Source organism: Felis catus, chromosome B3 (assembly GCF_018350175.1).
Source record: "Felis catus isolate Fca126 chromosome B3, F.catus_Fca126_mat1.0, whole genome shotgun sequence".
Taxonomy (NCBI): domain Eukaryota; kingdom Metazoa; phylum Chordata; class Mammalia; order Carnivora; family Felidae; genus Felis; species Felis catus.
Genome location: NC_058373.1, coordinates 46067792 through 46081681, shown reverse-complemented (window position 1 = coordinate 46081681; position 13890 = coordinate 46067792). Strand labels below are relative to the sequence as shown.

The 13890-nt window shown below is 44.7% G+C and overlaps 1 protein-coding gene across 1 annotated transcript in view; it reads left to right on the top strand.

Moving 5' to 3' along the window:
* LIPC (lipase C, hepatic type) overlaps positions 1 to 13525 on the top strand; it is a 159913-nt gene extending 146388 nt beyond the window's left edge. The window contains exons 8-10 of the mRNA XM_003987102.6: positions 6162 to 6279; positions 7964 to 8182; positions 13286 to 13525. Of these exons, the coding sequence (XP_003987151.4) occupies positions 6162 to 6279; positions 7964 to 8182; positions 13286 to 13397 (449 nt within the window). The 3' untranslated portion in view covers positions 13398 to 13525. The remainder of the gene's footprint in view (positions 1 to 6161; positions 6280 to 7963; positions 8183 to 13285) is intronic.
* The last annotated feature ends 365 nt before the right edge of the window (positions 13526 to 13890 follow it).

Below are 13890 nucleotides of genomic sequence, written 5' to 3'. Positions count from 1 at the left end.
CTTCGGGGGTATCACACGTGTGGTGCGGTACTATTAAGCCCAAACGTGGGCACCAACATAAGCACATAGCTGCAAGAGACACATGGTCACAAAACCACGTGTGCCTGCCTGTCCTCCAGCCTGCTCTGAGCACGGCTGCCCCCGCCCTCGCCCCTGCCCAGCACCCTCCTCGGGCCTCTCGGTCCCACCGTCTGAAGCTGCCCCTCTCGCCTCAGAGGCCGTTCGTGTCTAAGGACAAGCCCTTGGTGCTGCAAGACAACACAAGAGATCCCATCCCTCCGATCTTCATGAAAGAAAATCGATACACTGAAAGAAAAGACCTCTTTGATGTGTGCAAAGAGAGTCGTAATATGTCCCAGAGCCAATATCTAATGATCCGCAATCATTTTTTTTTTCCGTGAGACAAAAAAGAAAAAAAAAGAAGAAACAAACTATTCTCTTTCTGTAAATTCCACAATCCAATGCCGACAGCAGCTGGCTTATGCAAAGAAACCTAAGTTTTTTGTTTTTTGGGTTTTTTTTAACGTTTATTTATTTTTGAGACAGAGAGAGACAGAGCATGAACGGGGGAGGGTCAGAGAGAGAGGGAGACACAGAATCTGAAACAGGCTCCAGGCTGTGAGCTGTCAGCACAGAGCCCGACGCGGGGCTCAAACTCACGGACCGCGAGATCATGACCTGAGCCGAAGTCGGCCGCTTAACCGACTGAGCCACCCAGGCGCCCCTTAAGTTGTTTTTTATGTGGCACCAGTGGGGCTCACGTGAGATCAGAATCCAGGGTGCTTGGGGTATTTGAATCTCAGAATGACTCTCTATAGGCGGAGAATCTCCAGAGGCCTCACACGTCTGCTCTAGATGGCATTTGCCCGATCTCATTCAGGGTTAATGGACTGTTTCATCCTCTTTATCTTTAAGACCTAAAATAATTTCTTCTGCCTGAACTGAGGAATGCATTGGGCTGGCCCCTTTGCAGTCACAAGATCAAAAGCATTTCTCCTAAATCATTTTTTAAAATCCTTATTAAACATGTCAGAAGGGAAAGTGAGCAAAATTACTCACCCTTTTTTCCTTAATCTTTGTAACAGCATCATTGTCCCGGAGTTGCAGGGAGAGGGGATGATAGGCAAATTGTCTTTTTTTTTTTTTCTTGTAAAGGAAAACACAGAAATCCAAAATAAGAACATCTAATTAGTTCTCAGTATGAAAGGCTCTTTCATATTTACAAAAATTATGTCATTTCAAGATTTCACCAAAAAAGTGACTTTTCTAGTGCAGGTAATTCAGGACTCTGTGCTGTCAACCTGCTGAGTTCTGCAGCTGGGCTCTTGCAGACACAAGGGTGCCCTCGTCCGCTCACCCCTGTGCCCCTCCACAGCCCATACATCTTTCAGGAGCTCTTGGGAAGCCGGTGGACTCAGGCCACTTCTGCACCTTTGGGGTTCTGACTTCCTGCACAGGCCCCACCCCAGGGAGACAATGAGGGAGGACAGGAGATTCTCATTCAAAGGATGCTAAAGGGGTCCTGGCAGGCCGACCCCTGGATTTTACACCTTTCCCCAGAACCGTGGAACCACAGCATTTCAGATGTAGGATTCAATCTCCTCCTACTCACAGTTTAAGAACAAAGGAAGACAAAAACCCATCTCCAGTGCAGGGACATGAAACATTTATCCCCACTCAGGGGCTAGGCATTCAGGGGACAGGCAGGAGGAATCTGCAGCAGTGATAGCCCAGGACGGATGTCGGTGGGTGAGGCCCAGCAGGCACTTCGTCTTGATGGCCTCATTCCAGGCAGGTTTTGACAGCAGCTTTGCTTCAGGGGCTGAGTGTTTGCATTTGCTGTCAAAGGGCAGATGCAGCTTCCAGAACCAGAACCCCAGGAGACAGTGGGAAGGGGATTTTAGAATGAGACAGACACCTGAGTTCAAATTCTGCTCCACTTGTAACACTCTGGGTGGCCTTGGACATGTGTCCAAATCTCTGCTTCCTTGTCTGTAATCCACCAGAATAACTGACACCCTACCTCTCTAGGTTTCAGGAGAAAACAGGACTCCGCCGGCCGAGGTCAGCTCCAGGGAGTGGGCAGGACTCCTTACGGGGGGGGGGGGGGGTGGTATTACAGAAACCACACAGCAGCTACTTGTGGGGCACAGTTACTTCGTGGTCCGGCTCCAAAGCAGGCGGGAGCAGAGGGAAAAACACCCTGACCTTTCTCTGCTCTGCCCTCATCACCTGCTCATGCCTCCCAACCAGAAACCATCTGGCAAGGGAACCTGGGAGATGTAGGCCATGGGGCGGGCAGAGAGTGGATGGGGATAGCAGGGGTAGGTGGAGAAGATGGAACCTGACCAGCATGTTATCCTTATTTAGTCTTGTTATGAGGACCAAAAATGATGTATGTAAACGCTTAGTATGTAGCCTGATGTATAGCAGGGTCTCAGCAAATGAACGTTATATCTCATTATGCCAATTCACAGTTAGGGTCTTTCAGGCAGCAGATGTCCTGCCTTATTTTCACACAAAGAGCCCCCCAGTACCCCTTAGACACCTGGTGCATGCTGAGACTCGTGGAGATAGAAGCCTTACTGTGACGCCAAGCCTGCCCTCGGGGAGAGAAGACATGGACATTGACGCCCATGAGACAGGAAAACAGGAGGCGACCAGGGTCACAAATGTGACTCGGCTTCCCAGCTGCAAGGTCCTCTAAGTCCGGGCCATGGCTTCTGGTTCTCTTGTTTTCCATTCTACCCTGTTTAAAAGCTTTTTCTTCTTCCAATAAAATTCTAATTAGAATCCCCGCATATTGTAGAAAACACAAAACTTGCAGAAAAGCGTAAAGAAGAATAAAAATTACCCCTCTTTCCTCTCCAAAGACAAGCACTGTTATATTTTTATGAATCTCCCTCCTGTGTGTTCTGTTTTATAAAGTTGGTCTCATGTTAGATATGCAGTTTTGTATCCTGGTTGTTGTTTGGGGTTGTTTTTGTTTTCGTTTTCCACTTCTTTTATAAGGATTGAAATTGCTCCAAAAATGTCTTTTAATGACTCCATAAGAGTAAATCACATGGTTGGGAACACGAACCCAGAATCAACAGACTCACCTCTAACTGCAGCTTCACCAGCCCTTAGCTGCGTGACAATGGACAAGTTACTTGACTTCCCCCACCGTCAGCTTCTGCGTGTGTTAACCACTGCGGAGGGAGGATAGAGTGGGCGTCTCACAAAGCCATCCTTAATGAGAAATGAGATAATTACGTGAACCGATTAGCTCTGTGTCTGAGACATGGTAAACAGCTGAATGGTAGTTATCACAATGGTCATTATTAGTCCATAGTCTCTCCTCTGTTGGTGACTATCCAAGGTGCTTCTGATTTATTTTTAGTGAAGTAATCCCGCTATGACACTCTCGAACTTAAATCTCTTTCCATACTTCAACTTTTTCCTTAGGGTATATAAAGTTATGGTCCCAGGTACAAACACTTGAAAGTTCAAGTCCTGGAGCCGGGTGGTCAGGGCTTACATCTGGCTGTGTGATACTGGAAAGGTCACGTAACCTCTCTGTGCTTCAGTTGCCTCTTCTCTGAAAGGAGGTGATGATAGTGTCAGCTGTTGTGAAGGTTACATGAGATAAGAGATGCAAAGTGCCTGGCACAGGTAAACAAAATACATATTAGCCAGTGTTGTTACCGTGCATACTCCCAATTGTACTCCTTTATCCTTTATCCCCAACAGCTTTTAGCACTGGGCTGAGCACCAGTAGACTTCAATTAATACACATTAAATTGGATTAAAATTGGTTGGTAGGAGGGTTCCTTGAGTACTCGGGAAGATGCCCCGCCTCCTCGTTAGGAGGTTAACCCTCAGGCCAGCCCTCCTGCCCTGTCTTGTCCTCATCCAGCCCCACCCACACCTACAGCCTGTGTCTTTGGAAGGACCTTTCCTTTTGCCTCTGTTCAACTTACAACACTGTCTGCCCGTTACAGGCTTCTCTTGACAGACCCCAAATAGCATAAGGCCTCGGAGGCTTCTGAGATGATAGGCCAGAGTCCCTGTCTCCATCACTGCGACCTAAGGTTGAAGAACCCTTTCTGGAACCTGGGCCCAGAGCCTTTCTCCTATTTCTCACCCACAGCCTCCTAGTCCTGAGAGCATCAAACTACTTTATCCCATGCTTAAGGATCTGAGCTTAAGGACCTGAGCACCTATTATGCACAGGGCACTGTCCAAGAGGCCAGATGATGCCCAAGCTGGCTCCTACCTAAAGCAGAAAACTTCATGGCCTATAAATCAACTGTTAGTGTTTGGTTCTTGCTGGAAACATAAAAACACATGAATAAACTTTGGTGCTTCGGAGCAAACCCTAGAGATAACCCCAGGAACATAAGCTAATCCACCGTAAGACCAAATGAGAAGGTTGATTTATGTCAAAGGGGTGGGTGGGGTAAATAACCCAGAATCCCAGCAATACAGGCAAACCAGGACACCGCAGCTGGGGTGTTGGCAAACACACCATGAGCTGCCGCCAGGTTTGCACATAGCTACCAACCTCCAGTAGAAATCCATCATTTGGCAGGTAGTAGGTTGATTCACAAAGAGGGTGAATTTCCACACGCTGGATGTATGGGATGGATGAACAAGGGGCTAGTGCCACGATCTATGCTTTCCAGTGGGAATTCTCCTACAACACAGCTTGAAACTCGGGTGTTGGATTCTCAGAGGTGACTTCCATCCTGCTTAATAGGAATACCCTTCTTTTTACTCCAGAGCAAACTGTCAGTGTGCTCATCCCACAAAATTTATTAGACACCTACTATGTGGAAGGCACTGTATCAGGATTACTGGATTAATTATTACCTAGAACAGGAAGGGCAAATACACAGCAAGCATGCCATAAATCCCTCTCCTTTGCCCAAGGCAGACACCAGTCTTCCCAAGAACCTGGGTGTAGCCTCAGAACCCATCTCAACACAGGGCTCTGGGCAGTCCTATCAATCAAGTGGACTTGGCATACCCTATGAAACCTGTTTGCCACGTTGGAGCTAAAACCCTACAGGTATTTAGAGAATATGTGGACAGCAAAAGAGAGAAGTCCAAGCAGCAACCTGCCATTTTGGAATGAGGTGGGGTAATTTCAGAAACAGCCCAATAGACGGTTGTGACAACGCAGGGGAAGTCAAGGCCATCTTAGGAGCCTTAGCAGTAGGTCCAAGCGAAGAGTCAGACTCTCCTATGTGATCTTGAACATGTCCCTTCACATCTTGGGCCCCAGGTTTCTTATTTATAAAAGGGGGACGATGATGACAATACCTACTTCATAGGGATGTTATGACGAGTGAATGAGATGATGCCCTGTGAAGTGTTTAACGAACCCGTCTAATAGCAAGGAGTGTACTTGTAGTCATTATATATAGACTGCATTTATGTAAAGAAGGGTAAAATAAGTTCCCCTCTCTAAACAGCCCAGTAGAAGGACTTTCTGAGCATTTGACAAGATGGAAAAATTTTAGGCCCAAGTGCCAGAACTAGAGTTATCTTATTTCCATCAGAAAATGTTCTCCTTGACCCCCACAGAGCTAGTGCCCAGGAACTGTTCCAGAATATAGAGATGTGGTCATTAGGGCATATGCTTCTTAATTAGAGCTCTGTCCACCCCAAAAGTGACCCCATCAAACAGAGGCAAAGCTAAAAAATGGCAGTGTGTTCTCTCGCTTTTGTCAGATGCCTGAAAGGTGATAATATCCTTCAATTTATGAAAGGGGACTTTTAAAAAATACTAACTACCAGTTTATGAAAGGGGACTCTTAACAAATACTAACTACCAATTTATGAAAGGGGACTAGTCCAACAGGATTGTATCTAGAAATGGGTGAGAATGCTAGGTATACCAGATTCCTATTCTGCCTTCTTCTGTTGGATAGTGATTATTGTATTACAAATACACCAGACGTCCCCTGTAGACATTTAGCAAATACAGAGAAAGAAAAAGAAAAATACATAAAGCATTCATAATCCCACCACCCAGGGGGAAAAAACGTTGGTATCAACCCATCTAGACTTTACCCTCTGCATTTTTAAATTTTAAAAGTATAAGATTTTTAATTTAAAACATCCACTTAAATTCTCTCTGTCTCTCCCTTTCCCCCTCCACCTTTTCACTTCAGTGTATCATTACCAGTTCAAGATCCAGTTCATCAACCAACTTGAGAAACCAGTAGAACCAACATTTACCATGACACTCCTGGGAACAAAAGAGGAAAACCAGAAAATTACCATCACTCTGTGAGTACAAGGTGCAGCCCCGTCTCTGGTGACAACGTGCTGCTTTTTCTCACAGGGTCTAGATGGACCCTGGGCTCTTCAAGGGTCAGGCCGGACACAGCTTATTCTTCTCAGCCCATATGACTGTTCCAAACATCTTTCAGACGGGACGTACCCCCGAGCCCAGCCCCGCAGATTGTTTTATGATGGAACTACCCGGGTTTGCGACGATTCATTGCCCTGTGAGCTGAGTGGAGAGGGAAGCCGGAGATGGCGAGAGCCATCCACAGTGCAGGAAGAAGAGCCGGGCAGGGAGGAGCAGGGAGGGCTGGAGCAGGTGTCCACAGGACGGCCCGGAGTCCCTTTCCAGTGAGTTCTGAGAACCGTAACACAGAAATAAAACTGGTTTCAACTTCGCACACATTTCCCATCTCGGTCAGCCTGCACTGCCAGCCTGCCCATCTGTCCTTTGCCCTGTTACACACCTGCTCACAAGGCAAACAGTGGCCTCATGCCTCCCTCAGAGGCTCACCAGCTTCACTGGCCAGAAAAAGGCTGCTTTTTCTCAGCATCTCCACCCTCAGCATGGGGTCTTTCTGGGAAGCGACACTCCACCTGCTCCAGGGACAGTCCTCAGGTCTGGAAAATAGCCCCCAGCTTTGGATCTCTGATCATCAATCACATTGATTCCATCGTTCAGCAAGTGTTTGCGCTATGTCCCAGAGGTAGAGGACCCTAGCCCTAGTATGCTCACAGCCGAGCAGGGTAGATGGATTCCTGAACAATTCTTGACAACATTCTGCAGGAAGAGCGATGGCGAGCCGTGCAGAGGAACCCTCCATCTACCTTTCTCGCCCTAAATCCAGGGTTACCTCTGCACTGTCCTAGATCTCTCCTGGGAAATAGCTCCATAGTGGGAAGTCACTGTGGCTTTCCATGCTTCTCAGTCAATGTTGGGACATGTTAATGTCTTGGAGATTAGTGAGTAAAGCTGCTAATGATATCTAAGGACCTGCATTTAAATCTTGCTCCAAATTGGTCCATCACCTAAACATGTGGTTTTCTGTTACTGTTATACTTTGTTGTTTCTATTTATACGGGGAGAAAAAAAAGGACTAGTGGGAAAATAAGAGTGTGGTGTGGCTTTACTTAAACCCACAGAGAGCTGAACTGCCCCCAGGTCATTGCCAAAACCCCATTGTCTTCTCTTTCCTGATGTGTTAGTGTTGAAGCTAGGAAACCTGTGCTAAAGAAGGTTACCAGATTCACTATGGCAGAACTCTCAGAGCCTTTTAAATATGCTAACACAGTGGCCCCTGGGTGGCTCAGTCAGTTAAGTATCTGACTCTTGATTTGGGCTCAGGTCATGATCTCACAGTTTGTGAGTTCAAGCCCCACATAAGGTTTTTTGCTGACAGAGTGGAGACTGCTTGGGATATTCTAAATAAATAAATAAATAAATAAATAAATAAATAAATAAATAAATAAAAATATCCTAACATAGGATGTAGCATGGTTTTCCCAATATTAATAGCCTGGCATACCATTGCTTTTTCTAAAAATAGTCTGTCCAACACCAGTTTGGGAAAAGCAACAGAAAAGACCTCCCTAAGTCACTCAGGCAAGCCTAACATATCTTGCATGTGCCCAAACATGACTTTGCTGTTACAGATAAACTGGGTCTGATTTCCTTTGTATCTTCAAGGGATCAAGAAATTACTAGTAATAAAACCTATTCCTTCCTTATCACGTTGGATTTGGATATCGGTGAGCTGGTCATGATCAAGTTCAAGTGGGAAAATGGCGCAGTATGGACCAATGTCTGGAACACGGTCCAAACCATCATCCCATGGAGCAGAAGGCCCCTCTACTCGGGTCTTGTTGCAAAGACCATCAGAGTCAAGGCGGGAGAAACCCAGCAACGGTGAGTGCAAACACAGCCTTCCCTGACACCTGTCATGCACCTGCATGTACCAGCACTTCCGTAATTAATACTTACATTTATATCATAAAGTGTGCATTATCATGTCCTCATGATGGCTTATAGATGCTCAGAAATGTGAAATGACCATCCTGAGTTCACACAGCCATAGGTGGAAGGACCAAGGTCTTCTGACTCCCAGTCCAGTCTCTTCCCACTGCCTGTGGTTAACAGCTACCTGCCTCTGGAGTTTGAGAAACCACCTCAGTGGCGCAGTGCTTTTCAAACTTCAGCATGCAGGTGAATCACCAGGAGATGTCCAAGGACTGTACTTTGGCAAGGACCAAGTTGTGACATTTCCTTTTTATTGTTCACCCAGAGAAATGCTTGTAACAGATCACAATCTCAAAATCTCATTCTGCGAATGGTGCCTTTCAAATCTTAGAGTGCCAAAGAGTCAGTGGGAAGCTTATTAAATATGCAGAATTCCTGAAGCCACCTCCAGAGCTCCTGATTTATGGTGGTTTGTGAAGGGACCCAGGACACACATTTGCTAATAAAAGCCCTAAGAAATTCTGATGTGGACCAATGGAGTAAGCCTTAAGAAATGCTACTCTGTGTGATTTAACATCTCCCTTGGCCCCAAGGTCCCCAGGGACAATAAGGGGTTGGGGACAGAGTAGGACATAAAAGAAAGAAAGGGTGGTCCAGCTGTGCCTTCAGTCCTATCAGCAGAGCAGAGGGATGCCCAACATATTTTGCCATGGCAACCATGCTTTTCTATAGTTCTGCAGTTCTCCACGAAAGGAGAATTCTGTCCTTCCCCAGACCATTCCTCCTCCTCCCCACTGTATTCAGGAAACTACTCTCTCCTCTGCCACCTTCCTTTGTTGGAAAGCCCATTTCTCTCTTTGGCTTGTCCTCAGTAGAGATGGAAAACAGCAGGCCTCTCACCTCTGAACTACATTCCTCCCTCCCCCCACAGGCTTCATGGCCAGGAGCGGTCCCATGGCAGATTTATGCCCCGGAGTCCTTTACACAACAGCGCTCTGAGATTTTATCTCCCTGGGATACAAAATCCTGGCAATTACTAAGAGCATACTCTGCAGCCTGCCAACAGATTTCTCCACATGATCAATTTGAGAAAATTAAACTGTTTCTCTCCTCGTATACACTTAGCTATTCTTGCATGACTTTCTGGCCCTTTAGAAGAGCTCTACTTCTGAAAACCACCCTTCCCCGCATTCTCTCAGCTAGATGGTAATTCCTCAGTTCTAGGGGCTGTTCACCATGACGATTCTCTGTGACTTGACCTGAAAAGCTGTATAAAACACAACACAACCTTCTCACTGGTGCTTACCCACACGGTTCTGAAGAAGGAAAGGGCAGAGGGAAGGGAATGGCGCTTACAGAGCTCCCACCGCATGGTGGGCACAGAATTAAGTCTAGAGTGTTAGTCTCATGTAACCTTCCCAATGACCCTCTGAAATGGGTAGGACTGGCTGTGCAGATGAGGAAGCTGAGGCTCATAGACGGACATTACACAGCTTGGGCTGGTAATTGTCTGGGCCCAGATCTGATTCAGGGTTTGTCTGATTCATTGCCTATTTACTGCCCATGCACTGTTTCCAACAGTCCCTTCCTCTATTAATCCTGGCCCCATGAATTTGACTTTCCTTAGTCTAAGCCAGCAGAGTTGCAGGGCTGGACATTAATATACATGCGTATCAAACCCTTCCTTGGAGCTGTAAGAGGTACATGCTGGACAAAGAGAAGGGGTTGTGGGACCCATTGTTTTTTAAGTTGCAAGTACTCAGTGCCTCCCTGTGCATCTTCACACTATGAGGTGCCATTAGGGGAAAGCAAAAAACTCTGAGCTGTGACTCTGAGTAAAGAAATTCCAGGGCCTAATTAGGAAAACAAGACGCATTAATTTTACTAATAACACGCTCCATCCCAGTGCTTCTCAAGCCTTAATGTGCACAGGAATCATCTGGGAATCGTGTTGAAATGCAATTAAAATGCAGGGTGGGCGGGGCCTGAAATTCTGCATCTGTAACAAGCTCCCAGGTGCTGCTGATGTTGCTGGCACACGGACCACACTTTGCGTAAGTGAAGGTCTAGTATTGCATGGTCTAGGAAGCCTAGAAGAAAGACATCGGGTCAGGGGTGCTGTGCTACAACAGGCTTTGGGGAGGCCCGGAGAGTCAGGCAGCGAGCAAAGCAGTAATGTAGGCAGAATCCACAGACCCACGTCTGCCAGTCCTAAGCTCAAATTCCACTTGCTGGTCGCCACCTGTGTAGCCTCAGACACCGACTGCACCGCTCTGACTCAGTTCTTCCGTGATAAATGGAATTCACAATATATGTCTCGTGAGACTAATAGCAACTACCAATTTTTGAGCACCTCCACAATCCGTAATCCCAGAGCCAGGGTGTAAATATTCAACCTCATAACTCTTAATCTCTCTGCTAACTACAAGGGGGAAAAAAATGGTTAAGTAACTTGCTCTGTGCCTCCATGGGAGGAATTCAGTGAGAGGTGATTTTCTCTTCCAAAGACACAGAGTCAGGGATGAAAGGGCCCATTGTGGTTGAAGAGACAGGACAGATAACATTGATTCTACAGCAGGACATAAAAAGTGATCGGCTGAACATAATGAGAAAATGTTCAATTTCCACAGTAATCATGTAAATGCAAAACAAAGATCAATGAAATTAGCACTGGTCACCCATTAGTTTAGCAGGAATTAAAAAACAGACAATATCCAGAGTTGGTAAAGGAGTGGAGAAATGGGCATTCTCATACACTATTCGTGGGAATGTAAATTATGGAGCTTCTGCAGGAGTATTTCATTCAATGACTAACATTTAGTGAGCACCTACTTTATGCTAGGTATACAGCAGTGAACAGAATAGACAAAGCCTTCGGTCTCATGGAGCTTACATTATCAAAATTTTAAATACACCTAAGACCCAGAATTTTAACTCTAGGTATCTCTCCTGGATAAATACTCCAAACATCCACAAAACATATATAGATACAAAAATGTCTATTGCAGTACTATCTGTAAATGGTAAACCATTGGGAAAATCTCAATGTCCATCAATAGGAAAGTGGCTATAATGTGCGGTGGTATATCCATACAATGGGATATCGTGCAAGAGGTGAAAAAGAATGAAATAGATTCATATGGATTGTTATGAACAGGTCTCCAAGTACATTACTTGATGACAATGAAAAATTTCAGAAAAATGCATACATTATACATACATTACATACAAAAATACATACATTATAATCCCACTTCTATTAAGAATTCTTCTGTTTGGGGCACCTGGGTGGCTCAGTCAGTTGAGCGTCCGACTTTGGCTCAGGTCATGATCTCACGGTCTGTGAGTTCGAGCCCCATGTCGGGCTCTGTGCTGAAAGCTCAGAGCCTGGAGCCTGCTTCAGATTCTGTGTCTCCCTCTCTCTCTGCCCCTCCCCTGCTCATGGTTGCACGCTCGCTCGCTCTCTCTCTCTGTCAAAAATAAATAAACATTAAAAAAAAAGAATTATTTATGTTTGCATATGAACATTGATATATGTATAAATGCATAGAAACAGGTCTGGAAATACATAAGCCAAACCAGGAAAGTGGAGGAGAGTGATACTGATGAAGGGTGATGGCAAAGAGGACCTTTTAATATTTGACTTCACTTATATCTTTACCATTTGAATTTTTTAAAATTGCATTCACAAATTACTCATAATACTCTTTATTTTAGCTTTCTTGAGATATAATTGACAAAATTAAGATATTTAAAGTGTACATCAGAGTGATTTGATATATGTATACATGTGAAAGGATCCTCCCCATCCAGTTAACTAACACATTCATCACCTAACACATACATAGTACAGTGTTACCAACTATAGTCACTGTGTTTTACATTAGATCCTCAGACCTTATTCATCTTACAGCTGAAAGTTTGTACCCTTTCACCAACCTCTCCCTATCTCCCCTCCCTCCAAGCCCTGGGAATCACTTTTCTACTGTTTCTATGACTTTTACTTTTTTTTTTTTTTTTTTGGATTCCACATATAAGTGATACCATGCAGTATTTGTCCTTCTCTGTCTGCCTTATACACTATTTTAATTATAAAAGTCTGATTTAATGAAGACTTGACCTTAGATATAATTCAAAAAAAGAGAGGCAGGCAGGCAGGGAAAGAAAGAGAGGAAAGAAAGAAAGAAAGAAAGAAAGAAAGAAAGAAAGAAAGAAAGAAAGAAAGAAAGAAAGAAAGAAAGAAAGAAAGAAAGAAAGAAAGAAAGAAAGAAGGAAAGAAGGAAAGAAGGAAGGAAGGAAGGAAGGAAGGAAGGAAGGAAGGAAGGAAGGAAGGAAGGAAGGAAGGAAGGAAGAAGAAAAACCATAAACTAGAATTCTTTGTGACTACTGACACTTTCATCCTAATGGATACAAGTTAGCAAACAGCATCTCAGGCCAAGCTAATGAACAGTCAGAGCAGTCTAGCGGTTGGTCTCCAAGAGAGACCACAAACACAGAGCAATGTCTTCTCGAGCTGGACAGTGTCTGCACCAGTAAGTGGAAGGGGCTGGGCTTACAGGGCTGAGCCCTGCAGAGGCTGGTGACAGTGGCCTCATGCCCGGGGACCTTTAAGAACAGCACTGGCAAACTGGAGCCTGCCCAAAGAAAGAAGGCTGGGGAGAGAAGCCTGCCTTGTGAGGAACAGTTGAAGGAACTGCAAATGTTTGCCCTGGAGTCAGGGCAGTGCAGTGAAAGGAACAATAGTTACCCTCAAATCTTTGACAGTGCTGTGGTTGGGGAGAAAAAAGGAGAACAGCCCCAAGGACTTTCTGTTCTCACAGAGCTGAAATCACCCCAGTGCAGAGCTCTAGGAAGCAGCCTTACACTGATTGCTTTTACAGACTTGGGTTTGGTTTTTCTCTGAAGTTATGAAAATATTTGTGAACATAAGAATCTAATTTTTTAAAAATAGCATGCATTACATAAATTGAGTATTTATTTACAAAGGATGAAACACTTCAATAAGCTCCATCTAAAAGCTGATGCTCTGTTTGCTTTATGTTTTCTGTTCAGAATGACATTTTGCTCCGAAAACACGGATGGCCTACAACTCCAACCAACCCAGGAGAAAACCTTTGTGAGATGTAACAGAAACTCTAAAAAACTGAAGGGAAACATCAGATGAGCTTTAATGAAGACCCAATGTGAAAAACAAATGATCTTATTCCTCCTCTGGAATGGTTACTTTATCTGGAAACCCAAGTTATATAAACAATGTTGCATAAAGTTGAAATAAAGTTTAGATTTAAAGGAGGTGTACAGTTTCACGATTCTAAACTGAGCTTTTAAAAACTTTATTATGGGGGAACCTGGGTGACCCAGTTGGTTAATCATCTGATTCTTTCCGCTCCAGTCATGATCTCACGGGTCGTGAGTTCAAGCCCCACATTGGGCTCTGAACTGATAGCACAGAGCCTGCTTGGGATTTTGTCTCCCTCTCTCTCTGCCCCTCCCCCATACTCTCTCATTTTCTTTCTCTCTCTCTCTTTCTCAAAAGCAAACATTTTAAAAAATTGAGATAAGTAAATGAATACAATTATATTATGTAACTGTATTCAAATATTTGTAACTAAAAATTTCCTGATTAGATCGCTGATTAAATAGTAATATATGCAAAT